Below are 12,763 nucleotides of genomic sequence, written 5' to 3' on the forward strand. Positions count from 1 at the left end.
GCTTTCTGATACATATCAGATTCCTCTGCCAGATGATCTAGGGAAGCCATTCCTTAAATTATGAGGGGAAACGGCTGGTGAACATGTATATGACCACTGTCCGCTGCTGTATTTAATACGTTTGTGAGTTTATCCATTTGTAATGAACATGCCTTGTAATGGCTGGAGGCACTAGTACTTCTGACAGTTAATGGAGCTGTTCTATTAATGCACTGGTGAGAGGCTTGCATTTTTGGAACAGAATATTTCCCAATGCCTCTTGGATGTGGTTTATCTGGTGACAACAATGACTGTGTATATCATCGCTCATTCTGGATGATTGCCCCCTACTCAGGTGCTTTAGATACAGAGTCATCTCTCATTCCTGTGCCGATGTTGAATGTTGGACTCCATCCCTACTCACTATCAAACCTACATGTGGGCAGGGTGGGGCAGGGTTCTGAGGTGTCACCACGCATCCTCCCTCTCAGCTGCTTGGCTGGCTGGTTCTTGCTCACATGCTCAAGGTTTAACTGATTGCCATCTGTGGGACCGGGAAGGAATTTCCCCCCAGGTCAGATTGGCAGTGAACTTAGGGGATTTTCACCTCCCACTGCAGCATATGGGTGCAGGTCATTTGCCAGGATTATCAAGGTATATCTCACTTAATCATTTCCCTGCTTTGAATGTTGGTGCACCTCAGACTTTTTGTCTCTGCCTATCGTATATAATAGACTAGTGTCCCATGGGTTGTAATATTTTGCTCTCTTTTTAGCTATTGGGTTTAGTGTGTGGGTGGTGTTGGTGGCCTGTGATATACAGGACTAGATCAGTGATACTCAGACCTTAGTGGTTCAGCAGCCAAATTAACAATCAACATTACCCAAAAGAGCCACAATAGTGTGAATTCATTGATTCATTTACTATATAATATTTATATTTAAATGGTATGGTGGGAAATATTTAGTGTATATGTATATATGGAAATTTTCATGGAAATGTCCTGCTTTGAGATGTCTTTATTGTCAAGCCAAAATGGCTTTCTACGCCATAAATAAAAATGAAAATGAGCTGGTGGTGGCAAACCCCCAACCTGGAAAGAGGCAGGAAGCGGCTCGCCTCTCTGATCGCCTAGAAATTCCTTCACTGTAGGGCTCCCTTCTAGGGTTTGCCACCCTTGTCCTGAGATGTTAACCCTTTCCCCCTGTGGATTACACTCCCATCACAGCTGTCTTAGTCTTAATTCTAGAGAAAGATGAACATTATATATAATTATTCTCACAGCCAATAAGTTAATAACTTAGTGCAAGTTGATAACTTAATTGGTTAATAACATAGTAAAAGCACCTTGACTGGTTAGTAATTGTAACATCGTGTGCTGCAAAGAGCCACGGGAGACGCATTAAAGAGCCACTTGCAGCTCATGAGCCTCAGTTTGAGTATCACTGGACTAAATGATCTAATGGCCCCTCTGACTTTAAACTCTGACACCTGCAGTACCCAAAAAGGCACAGCAGAACGTGCCACTTCACATCTATTGAGGAAAGCTCACTGGTTGAAGCTGTGGGTCTGATTTATGTAAGACACAGGCTTGAAAATCAAGCTCTCGTTAAGGTTGTTGAATATGCCCCCTGCTTGCAGCCATGCTCCCTTGCTGTGATCTTATCACACTAAGCAAAACAAAGTTGAGCTTGGACAATAAATGAATGAAAGGCTGCCATAGAAAACCCCAGTGATGCAGACAGTGGTGCTGGTGACTTAGTAGGTGGTGTTCTTCCTCTTGAGTCATTACTACCAAGCCAACGCCCCAGCAAGGGGTTAGGAGGGATGTTCTATTATTGGAGTGCTGTATTTCAGATGAGATGAGATTTATCACCTGATCACTTGTGGTCATTAAATAGCCCTTGTCACTTTTCATAAATGTGGAGGTGTTAACCTCAGTGTCCTGGCTGAATTCCAACTCACGGAATTAAGTATTCTACTGACCTAAAATATGTCCTGTGTAGTTTCAAATGGTGAAGTTACTTTTCACTTCCCCTCCTTTGACTCTGGTGTAGCACTGATAGCACAGACTGGCACTTGCATTCTAGCCTAGATGCGTCGGCAGTTCAGTGACACAGGGGGTGATCGCTAAAAGTAAAATTCATTTCTGTGCAGCAAGACAGCACTAGTTAATTCACATTCATGCCTGAAATAGGGGTTAAGCAAACATAAGAATGGCCACACTGGGTCAGACCGATGGTTCATCTAGACCAGTATCCTGTCTTCTGACAGCAGCCAATGTCAGACGCTTCAAAGGGAATGAACAGAACAGAGCAATCATCAAGTGATCCATCCCCTGTCATCCAGTCCCAGCTTCTAGCAGTCAGAGGCCTTAGTGGGACTAAGTGATGCATAGGCCTTGAGCTTGCCCTCTGTACTGGGGTGATTTTCACCCAATACAGTATATACAGGACTAAATTCTACCTTCAGTTACACTGTAGCTAATGGAGTTGTGCTGTGTAACTGAAGGCAGAATTTGGCTCACAGTCCATAAAGTGCTCTGATATCCTTAGGAGAAACGATGCCTGAGAAATGTAAGTGATGACAAAAAATCAAACATCTCTCTGTCACACAAGTGCTGATGGAAGTCATACACATGTAGAGAGAGGAAGAATGAGCACCTAGTGGGAAAGCTTTCATAAAAAGCCCAGCACTGACCTGAACAGTATAAGGAAACTGGAGATACAAGAGAAGGGAGGAATAGGATCAGAGATGCACGGCTGGTTTGAAGTTCAGGTGCTGAAAAATGCTAGGCTGGGGTTCAAAGACAGGATTATTGACCAGTGGTGCTTTAGTAGTTGGTGGGGAAAGTGTTTAAGGCCATGGTATTACTGCAGTACTGATTTATCAACCTAGCCGACACTGTGTATGGTATTTGACAGGTTTCAGAGTAGCAGCCGTGTTAGTCTGTATTCGCAAAAAGAAAAGGAGGACTTGTGGCACCTTAAATTTGTTAAAGGAAAAGGAGTACTTGTGGCACCTTAGAGACTAACCAATTTATTTGAGCATAAGCTTTCGTGAGCTACAGCTCACTTCATCGGATGCATACTGTGGAAAATTTGTTAGTCTCTAAGGTGCCACAAGTACTCCTTTTCTTTTTATGGTATTTGAGTCACTCCTAAATCCAGCCTCTGGCAAGGAAAAATACATTTAATCCATTTGTTAGATTGTTTGAAGAGGTGTCTGTGTCTCGGTCACTGCCCAAGGTTGGAATTGAAAATAAGTGAGAGATGAGCCTTTAACTATTTCCCCAACACTGCTCCTTTTGAGGGGGAGGGTGTCAAATATCACATGTAACTGCCTGGATGTTGAAAAATTAAATGAACGCTCTCCCTCCCCACAGAAAGAATCACTGAGCTCTCTAATTCCACCAAAGGGCAAAAATCAAAGCAAGACTTCGTATTCAAAGAGGTTGTTGTTTTTAACTGATTGTCTCAAACTGAGATTATTGCTCTGCACTTGGGAGTTTGAGGATGTATTCACCCAGCCCTCTGTGATCTTTATAGAGCAGCCCAGTGCCTCAAGGTAAAACACTGAGAAACATGCCATACTTTAAAGTAACTCTGCTTTGGTTGCTGGCATTTTCTTTAGTTCTCTACCCATCGTTCTAAATAATCATTATTAATAAGGGATGTTTACATGAAAACAAAATCTGTGTTTTTATAGTTCACACAATGGTAACCTGCTCCCCCGTTTGAAATCCTAATCCTCCCCTTGTGACATAACAATCATCGTCACCACATGTAGCTGTGTGACATTACAGGCTGAAGATAAGGAACTCCAGTGGCTAAAATAGCAAGGGATGCTGCAGGTCAAGGCTGAGTTGCATCAGCAGAGCTATACTGGGGACCCAAGAATAGCATGGGGCAATTGTAGCTCAGCATTGAGGTGCTCAGCATTGAGGTGCAATGGCAGATAGGTGTGAGGCCCTGGGACTGGGATACCAAAAGGTGTCAGAATTAAGGTGCATCAACAAATCAGGGGGAGGGCAGGAAGGAGAGAGAAGGAGGTGAACAGGATTGAAATGGTGGGAGAATTTGCAGGCCAAAATTGAGGCACACTGGCAGACCATTAAAATGGTGCAGTTCACTACTGAAGTTCATTGGCAACACTCCGAGGGGCAAGGGAAATACTGCAGGTCAGGACTGAACTACATTTGTATATCTGTGTGGGAGTTCCCAGGACTTAAGTAAGACAGGATCCCATTGAACTTGCAGAGTTGCGTGTGGACAGTCACACACCTTGCCTCTATTCTGCCTGCCTCATGTTCAGTCACACGAATTCAATTTCACCTCAAATAAGCAGCAAAAAAGAAAATGCTGAAAGAAACCTTGGAGAAGAGCATGTGAAGATCCTTTTATATTTGGGAATGAGAGAAGATAATTCTCAGAATCAATCTCTAGTGGCCCATCAATTTTAAACATGACATTTTTCTTGCATAATTCTGGGTCTTGTTCGGAGCTAACACTTTTTGGTCTTTCTCAATTCTGCTATGAAAGGCAGCTCAATAAACCAAAGTTTCTCTAGAGAGGCTGTTGGTGAAGTTTCTTTCTGTGGTCCTCTGGATAAAAGCTTTTCAGGTAAGGCAAGTTGGAGAGTCTTCCCTGCTTGTACAGACTGGATGCCTTGGGGGAGTGAAGATGGGCTATGGAGCCTTTAACTTCCAGGTCACTGATTGCAGTCCAGTCTGGGTTAGAAGTGCTGAAAGTTATTCCCATATGAGAGCTGTTTAGTGGCCTTTGTGAATGCACTTCCCAGGAGCATCTCCCACTGGTTCCTGGAACGACATGTACCTACATCACAAAAAACACCAATGCAATTGACACTAATTGAGCCACTTCGACTCTGCCATTGGCAGCCTCAGCAGAAAAGTCAGAGATTCAGTGAGCCATGGGAACTGAGCACTCCTTTTGATCCTAAAAATGCTCCTTCCAGCACACATCTCAGTTATGTTAGCAGGAAGTGTTGATTGACTGAAGCTTGCACCGCTACTTCCCATGCTACAAAAAGGAAGATTTTGGTTTGCAGGGCTGTTGGTGATGGTTTGGTACCTTTCACTGCCACTAAACACATGTAAGATGTGAATTCAGGCTCCAGAAATCTGGACTCTTTGGACACGTATGTCGTACTCATGTGGCTTAAGCAGTAAGTACTACAATTTGGTTTTCTGCCACCTCCCATACAGGGAGTACAACCTTTCTGTACACGAGTTTTTCCCCTCACTGGAAATCAAGGCTATCCATGTCAAAAAGCCTTTGTAGAGAAAGGTCTTTCTTTCATTCTTCAACATGGTGCTCACAGTCTAAAAAATAATTTTTTTATTGTAAGATCCTCCTTTTGCCCATAGTGTGTATCTCTCATAAGGATAATAAGTAGGCCATTGTGGAGGATGAGTGCCTTCTGCTGGATGAGGGGGTCACTTACATCACAGGGAATAGCTAACAGAACAACGCTGTTATCACTTACACTGAGGTCATCCCTATTATCAGCCTGCTTGGGCATGGGGTGCACATTTTCATCATAAGATTATTGTGTGGAGACAATGGCCTGTGGGAAACAGCTTCTGCATTGGTATGTTTTGAGCCCTCTTGATGAAAAGTGAACCACTAATTTGAGTCTCGTTCCGATGCCCATCAGCCACGCCGGTTAATGGGATCGTTCCTAGCTGGTAACTTCATTCAATCCAATAATGGTTTGTGGGCCTAAACAAGAGATCACAACACTGGATACAGGCCAACTGCCCCTAGCAAGGGACTATTACAGATTAACCAACAGGCTGGTCTTAATGCCCCTGGTACCCTGAGTAAGACGAGATCACAGCACCAATGTGCAGTTCACAGTGTTCTGAGCAAGAGGAGATAACAAGCCCTTCTATGAGCTAGATTCAGAGGTCCCAGCTCCTCCCAGACATTGACATATTTGTATCTCTTCCAGCTTTGCCCTGTCACCAAGGCACAATATGGAAGCCATTGCCAAATTTGATTTCAATGCTTCTGGAGAGGATGAACTCAGTTTCCGGGCCGGGGACATTCTGAAGGTAAGTGCAGCCCGAGGCGCCACCAAAGGAGGACTGTTTAACCATGTGACTCCTGCCAGACCCCACTGCACCAGTGCCTCCCGCCATAACATAGGCCAGCCCAGATGTTCACAGACTGTGGTCCAGACGCCACTAGTGTTCCATGGAGGGCTTGCTGGAGGTTCATGGAGAACTGGCTAGCCTCACAGTGCTTGCCATCCTCCTTATTTCCAGCTGTTACATTGCCATAAAAGATGGCTAAAGCAATTCTACTCAAAGTGGTGGTCCGCGGACCGGTGCCAGTCCGTGAGCCATTGGGGGAAAAAATTGCTGGTCCCACACATCAGATAGCTTGAGAAGCACTGGGCTAAAGTACACTAAGTGAATTTCCTGATATTACTTTTCCCTGTAAGGAATTACTGTAGCTGCCACAGGGATGTTATATAATTGCTAATGGGAGGGGAAGTATCCACAAGACTTTTTCATACAGAAATTATATGAAAAATGTTGAGAACCCCTGAGCTAGTATATTACACAACACCCCCTTCAGAAATGAAGAAGCAGAGGAAGGCTAGAGCGGGAGTGGGAAGAAATGTCAGACATATAGTATGTAAAACGCAGTCTATTTAATCTTTGTTCTGGTAGAATTGTTCTTGTTATTAGCAATGAGGATGAATCCACACAACCCCACATAATATTTTTTACCCAGTCCTCAATCTACAACACCATGCATCCTAGTCACTCTGCTACAGCTGAAGCTGCCTGAACATGACTCACATTGGCTCTCACTGACTATACCCCTTAATTGGCCAAAAGGAGCATTTTTGAGTAGTGTGGGCCAGGGCACCTCTGTCTTGGCCTGCAGCACCCCCTGCTATTCCAATTAATTATAATCTATGAATTCTCCCCTCTTAGCTTTCCTTAGGTCCAGACCCCCATTTCTCACTTTACCCTCCCTCCCATCTGTTCTTGGGACTTAGGGCAAATGTGGCTCCATCCAAAACCCACCAAGGTCAAAAAGAGGGGGATCTTTCCAGAGTGACATGAGAGGTGCTATGGACAAATCCCCCTTCTCCCCTTTAGGATGGTTGAGCACTTGCCCTACACAGCTCTCCTGATGCTTCCTCAGCTCAAACTCCATCCCCATGCCCCTACCTCTGCACTGTGTTGATTGTATCTCTCTATTCGTTTATTTTCACTGGGCATTCACAAATAGAAAGCCAGAGATTGTCCTCTCATTATCTCTCTTTCTCTTTGTGGCGGCGCAACTCCCTAGCAGCCAAGAGTCAAAGATATGACAAATCGAAGTGTGTAACATCACACACACGCACGCATGCAGGCACATACCCCCAGCTGTCCTCCCTACCCTGCCTGTGCAACCTGCTGGGGTTTATCTTAACTGATTGGCAAAGGAGATAAGGTAAACAGTATTGATGTGGAGATTAGATGAACAGGAAGTGTGAGGCCCTGAACCAGCAGCGACAGGAGGAAATCCACCTCCCCACCACCCCTGCTGTGAGAGACTGACACAGAGGGGCCTGCCCTCTGCGCACCAAGAGCTTGCAGGTGGATTGCGCCGGAAATCTAGCTGCTAGCAGAGCAGTCTCCAGGCAGGAGGGGAGAAGGGGTTGCTGATATGCAGTTATACCCTGTGTAGGTGTTGAGCCATAGAGGAGAAAAGAGTTTTATCCCATTTGGTTTGGTTGGAGCAGCACAAAGGGACCTTAAATCAGGCCCACTGTATGGGGGAATCAACTGGCAATAAGCCAGGGAATCCTCAGCTACCCATTCAGAAATCCTCAGCTGCCCATTCCCTCCCTGTGCACGGGTGTAAGGACTACACAAGGGGCAAGGCAGTGGAGAATGAGTCCCAGAGGGCTCAGTATTGTCAACCCCAAATGTTTAAAAACATGGCTTAACCATTTTTTTTAATTACGTATTTTGGGAACTTTTTTTTTTTGCTTTCTGTTTCCTGAGCCCCTAGGGGTCATACTTCAAGCTTTTTTCTACAACCATAAGGGCTAGAAACTTCTTTTAAAAAAAATGAAAGCTGAGATTCTCATGTATTCACTTGCCTCCAGGAGCTGGAATTTTAAGAAAAACACCATATACCACAAAGCTTGCAATAAAATCATAGCCGCTGGCAACACAGGTAGCTATATGCCACCTGTTCCCTCACCTCCGTCTTCGGGCCATGTTGGGGCACAATGGGGTGGAGGCAGAGCATAATGCAGTCCAGCAATCCTTGACCAGTGGAATGACCTTACTAGCGATATTAGGCATAACCATGAGGCTGCTCCAATTTGCATTACACAGGCTGGCCCCCTGGAACCCCCAAAATCTAAAACGGCAGAAAACTGGCTTTGAACCACCTTTGCCTCCTCCCTTCAACTGCCCTGGTGTGAGCTCTGCACAGCTGAAGCTTCAGCCCCCTAATTCTAACACATGCAATGATACCCAATAACACACACTCAATCACAATCACACACATTCCAATGTAGAAGAATTTTTCAGAGCTTTTTCATCTCTTGTCAAATTGGGACACTCCAGGGCAAACAATTAAAAACAACACAAAGAACTCCTTAAACCCCCACTAAGTCCTTCAGAGCAAACTCCTCCATCACGAAGGCATTAGAGCTGTGCAGTGTACATCTCCCAGCCTCCTGGACATTTATCCAGGAATACAGATAAAACTAACAAGCAGTCCCTCTAATTCCTCCATATCTTCCTCATTACTTTATTTGCACTGAACTGGCCTTCATCTACCAGCCCTGCTGCAGTGTGTGTATGTGGGAGGGAAGAAAATGGGGGTGCCATGGGATTCCAGGGCTCCCAGCGCCAGCAAACCCAATCTAGTCTACTTTTATCCTTCCAAATAATTCCAAACTCTTTCTTTCTTTTTCCAGTAACTTCTCCTACTGGTTACCTTGCCTCTCCCAAGGAGATTCGTTCATTCATTCATTCTGTCTCTCTGCTGCAGATTTTAAGCTCCCAGGAAGAGTGGTACAGGGCTGAGCTGAGAAGTCACGAAGGATTTGTCCCCAAGAACTTCATAGATATTCACATTCCCATGTAAGTACAATAGGGGTCAGGTGCATTTCCCTTGAAAATTTCAGGGAGTTTTGTTGTGTGTGTACGTCTACACTTACGATAGCGTGTACAGACACTGCACACCCAGCTAGAACAGGGATAAAAAGCAGTGCAGAAGGTGAGGCATGACTTTGGTGAGGAGAGGAGAGTGCTCTACACGCCTGAACCTCCAGGGTGTATACCCTACATGGGCTCTCTACATAGGGTTGCCATATTTCAAGTCCCCAGATAGTGGATACTGCCAGGATCCAGCGTGGGGTACAGCAGCCACCGCTCTCCAGCCACCCTGCTCTGCAGGCAGCACCATCACCAGCAGCAGCACAGAAGTAAGGGTGGCAATACCGTGCCATGCCACCCTCGTGTCTGCACTGCTGCTGGCAGCGGCACTGCCTTCAGAGCTGGGCACCCATCCAGCAGCTGCTGCTCTCTGGCTGCCTAGCTCAAAATCATGGACATTTGTTCGGATTTCAAAAATCTGCCCGGGCAGAGATCGGAGGAGAAAAAAGAGGGTCCTATCTGGGAAAACCTGGACGTATGGTAACCCTATCTCTACACGCCCAAGCAGTGCCTCCCATATCTACACTGCTGGTTTTTAGCAGTGTAGTGTCCTGTTGCCTCCCCCCTGCTGGAGCCTTTCCCATAGGACGTAAGAACGGTCATATTGGGTCAGACCAATGATCCATTTAGCCCACGGTCCTATCTTCCAACAGTGGCCAATGCCAGGTGCTTCAGAGGGAAGGAACAGAACAGGCAATCATCGAGTGATTCATGCCCTGTCGTCCACTCCCAGCTTCTGGCAAACAGAGGCTAGGGACACTCAGAGAATGGTGTTGCATCCTTGCCCATCCTGGCTAAAGCCATTGATGGACCTATCCTCCATGAACTTATCCAGTTCTTTTTTGAACCCTGCTATAGTCTTGGCCTTCACAACATCCCATGACAAAGAGTTCCACAGACTGACTGTGCGTTCTGTGAAGAAGTACTTCTGTTTGGTTTTTTTAAACCTGATGCCTATTAATTTCAATGGATAACCCCTAGTTTTTGTATTATGTGAAGGAGTAAACAACATTTCCTCATTCACTTTCTCCTCACCAGTCAAGATTTCATAGATCTCTGTCATATCCCCCCTTAGCAGTCTCTTTTCCAAGCTGAGAAGTCATGTCTTTTTAATCTCTCCTTATATGGAAACTGTTCCATACCCTTAATTATTTGTGTTGCCCTTCTCTGTACCTTTTCCAATTCCAATATATCTTTTTTGAGATGGAGCAACCAGAAATGCATGCAATAGTCAAGGTGAGGGTGTACCATGGATTTATATAGAGGCAATATGATATTTTCTGTCTTGTTATCTATCCTTTTCCTAATAGTTCCTAACATTCTGTTCGCCTTTTTGTCTGCCGCTGCACACTGAGTGGATGTTTTCAGAGAACTAGCCACAATGACTCCAAGATCTTTTTTTTTTGAGTGGTAACAGCTAATTTAGATCCATCATTTTGTATGGATAGTTGGGATTATGTTTTCCAATGTGCATTACTTTGCATTTATCAACATTGAATTTCATCTGCCGTTTTGTTGCCCAGTCACCCAGTCCCTGTTGCCTTCCCCCTTGCTGGAGCCTTTCACTGCAGTGTGCACCTACACACTGCAGTGACAAGTGTGGTGCAGATTGCTTTTCATGTGGCATGCAGCTACGCATGTAGTGCCTGTACGCTCCATGCTGCCATAAGTATTGAGATAGCCTGTGTGTGTGTGTGTTTGGTCACCGCTTCCTCTCTCATGCTTTCTTAGAGCATGGTACAGTTTAAGGCAGACACGGGCTGTGGCAAAACTCCACACGCCAGCCTGTCAATGCACCTTAGTCCTGCCCTGCAGCACCCCCTGCTATTTTAGTCCTGACAGCCCCAAAACTCTTGTCACTCTCAAGTGATTCCCTTGTTACTGTTGCTAGGATGTGGTAGGAGCTACATCTTGCTGTCCTTGGACAGAAGGAGAGGAGTTAATGTTAGAGGGTCTTGACAGTGAAAAGGCCAGGTAGAAGAGGAAGACGTGGGGCTTTCTCTCTCTAAACAGGGTATAGAAAGGTAAAAGCCCGCCCTCTAATCCCTATCATTAATACCCAGCCCCCCATCACCCTCCGTACATGTGAGTTTCATTCTATCCACTAGAGGCCAGTCTGATGCTACATGAGAAGCAATGTCTATTGTCTAACCTTGATTGTCAGTGATGATAGACCAGGCACATGTCATCCCCGCCTTGTCAACTCTTCCTGCTCCTTTGAAGTCCCCTGCCTGCACAGCAGACCCCAGGCTCTAGAGCACTAAGAGAGAGGTCTTTCCCACATTGCTCTCCACTGTAATGCTGCAGCAAGTTCAAGAGGAGCAGGATGGAGAGGACGCAGTTTGAGGAAGGATTTTCCGTGAATCTAATGCATAGCAAAATGCACTAGCCCTGACATGCTAAATACACTGTGCAACGGATTTACAATCCTTCTCTTTAGATTCACAGAAATCCTCCCTGAAGCTACAGGCCCCTCCTTCTTCCAAAGTGCTGCAGCAGCAGTGCAGGGAGAGAAGATGGTGGGGGCTTTTCCCCACACTGCCAAGGATATTGCCAACTAAGACTTTTTATTATTATTATTATTATTATTTGCATATTATTACCCTGGGGCAGATGTTAGAAGAGCTGGTCCTGTAGGCAGGGCCGGCTCCAGGCACCAGCTTTGCAAGCAGGTGCTTGGGGCAGCATTCAGAATGGGGCGGCAGTCTGTGTCCCGCAGCGGCAATTCGGCGGCAGCTCCACCGCTCTTCCCGCCGCCACGGCTTTTGGACGGCAGCTCCGCTGCTCTTCCAGGCGCGGTGGGCCGTTCGGCGGCAGCTCCACTGTTGCTGCGGCGGCAGCGATTCAGCGGCGACTGCTTGGGGCGGCAAAATTGGTAGAGCCGCCCCTGCCTGTAGGTACTGGAGGGATTGTTCTCCCTGGGAATGCCTGTCTGCCACTGCCCCCTGTTGGATGGAATTTAGAAGACCTGCAGTACTGCCAGTCTCAAGAGAAAAATCACAAGTCAGATCCCCCGGCCCATCCCCCAGGTGTGTGTGACAATTAATGTTGCCCATGCTCCCAAATGGATTAGATAAGGTGATTTTGGCCCCTGCTGCAGGAGCTCTACTTCCATATCTGCCCATCCACTGCCCAGCAATTTCTGCCCCCCACCCTCATCAGTTGTGCCCCCCCACCAGTTTATCTTCCACGCCCATCAATTCAGATCCCCTCTGTTCAGCCCCTCCAGACCCACACCCTGTTAGTTCAGCCCCCCAGCCTCACTTCTTCTCCTCCTGGTGTTCTTCACCCCCTTCTCCCAGGTCTGGGGGTCTGCTGCGGGGTTGTTGCGCCCCTCTGCCCTTTCCCACTGTTACCAGGCTGGCTATAGCAGGGGAGGATTGGGGGGAGGTGGAGCAGAGAACAGCACTATCCGTGCCAGTTGCTTATAGGAGGGCTGAGAAGAGGAAGGATCGCACCATCTGGAACTGCTGGGGGGCTTCTGTTCCCTCTTCTCCCCTCCTCTCCTGTGAGAATGGCTTCATATTGCTATGGGGGATGAGGTGGCTCTTCCTGTAGTAGCTTTGATTGCTTGCTCAG

At 46.4% G+C, this 12,763-nt stretch overlaps 1 protein-coding gene across 2 annotated transcripts in view; it reads left to right on the forward strand.

Annotated features, from left to right (window-relative positions):
- GRAP2 (GRB2 related adaptor protein 2) overlaps window positions 1–12,763 on the forward strand; it is a 44,704-nt gene that overhangs the window by 15,999 nt on the left and 15,942 nt on the right. For both annotated transcript variants that reach the window (XM_027822606.3, XM_037882061.2), the window contains 2 exons: window positions 5,956–6,058; window positions 9,018–9,109. In XM_027822606.3, coding sequence (XP_027678407.2) covers window positions 5,981–6,058; window positions 9,018–9,109 — 170 coding nt within the window. In that variant the 5' untranslated portion in view covers window positions 5,956–5,980. The remainder of the gene's footprint in view (window positions 1–5,955; window positions 6,059–9,017; window positions 9,110–12,763) is intronic.

This window comes from Chelonia mydas, chromosome 1, assembly GCF_015237465.2.
Source record: "Chelonia mydas isolate rCheMyd1 chromosome 1, rCheMyd1.pri.v2, whole genome shotgun sequence".
Classification (NCBI taxonomy): domain Eukaryota; kingdom Metazoa; phylum Chordata; order Testudines; family Cheloniidae; genus Chelonia; species Chelonia mydas.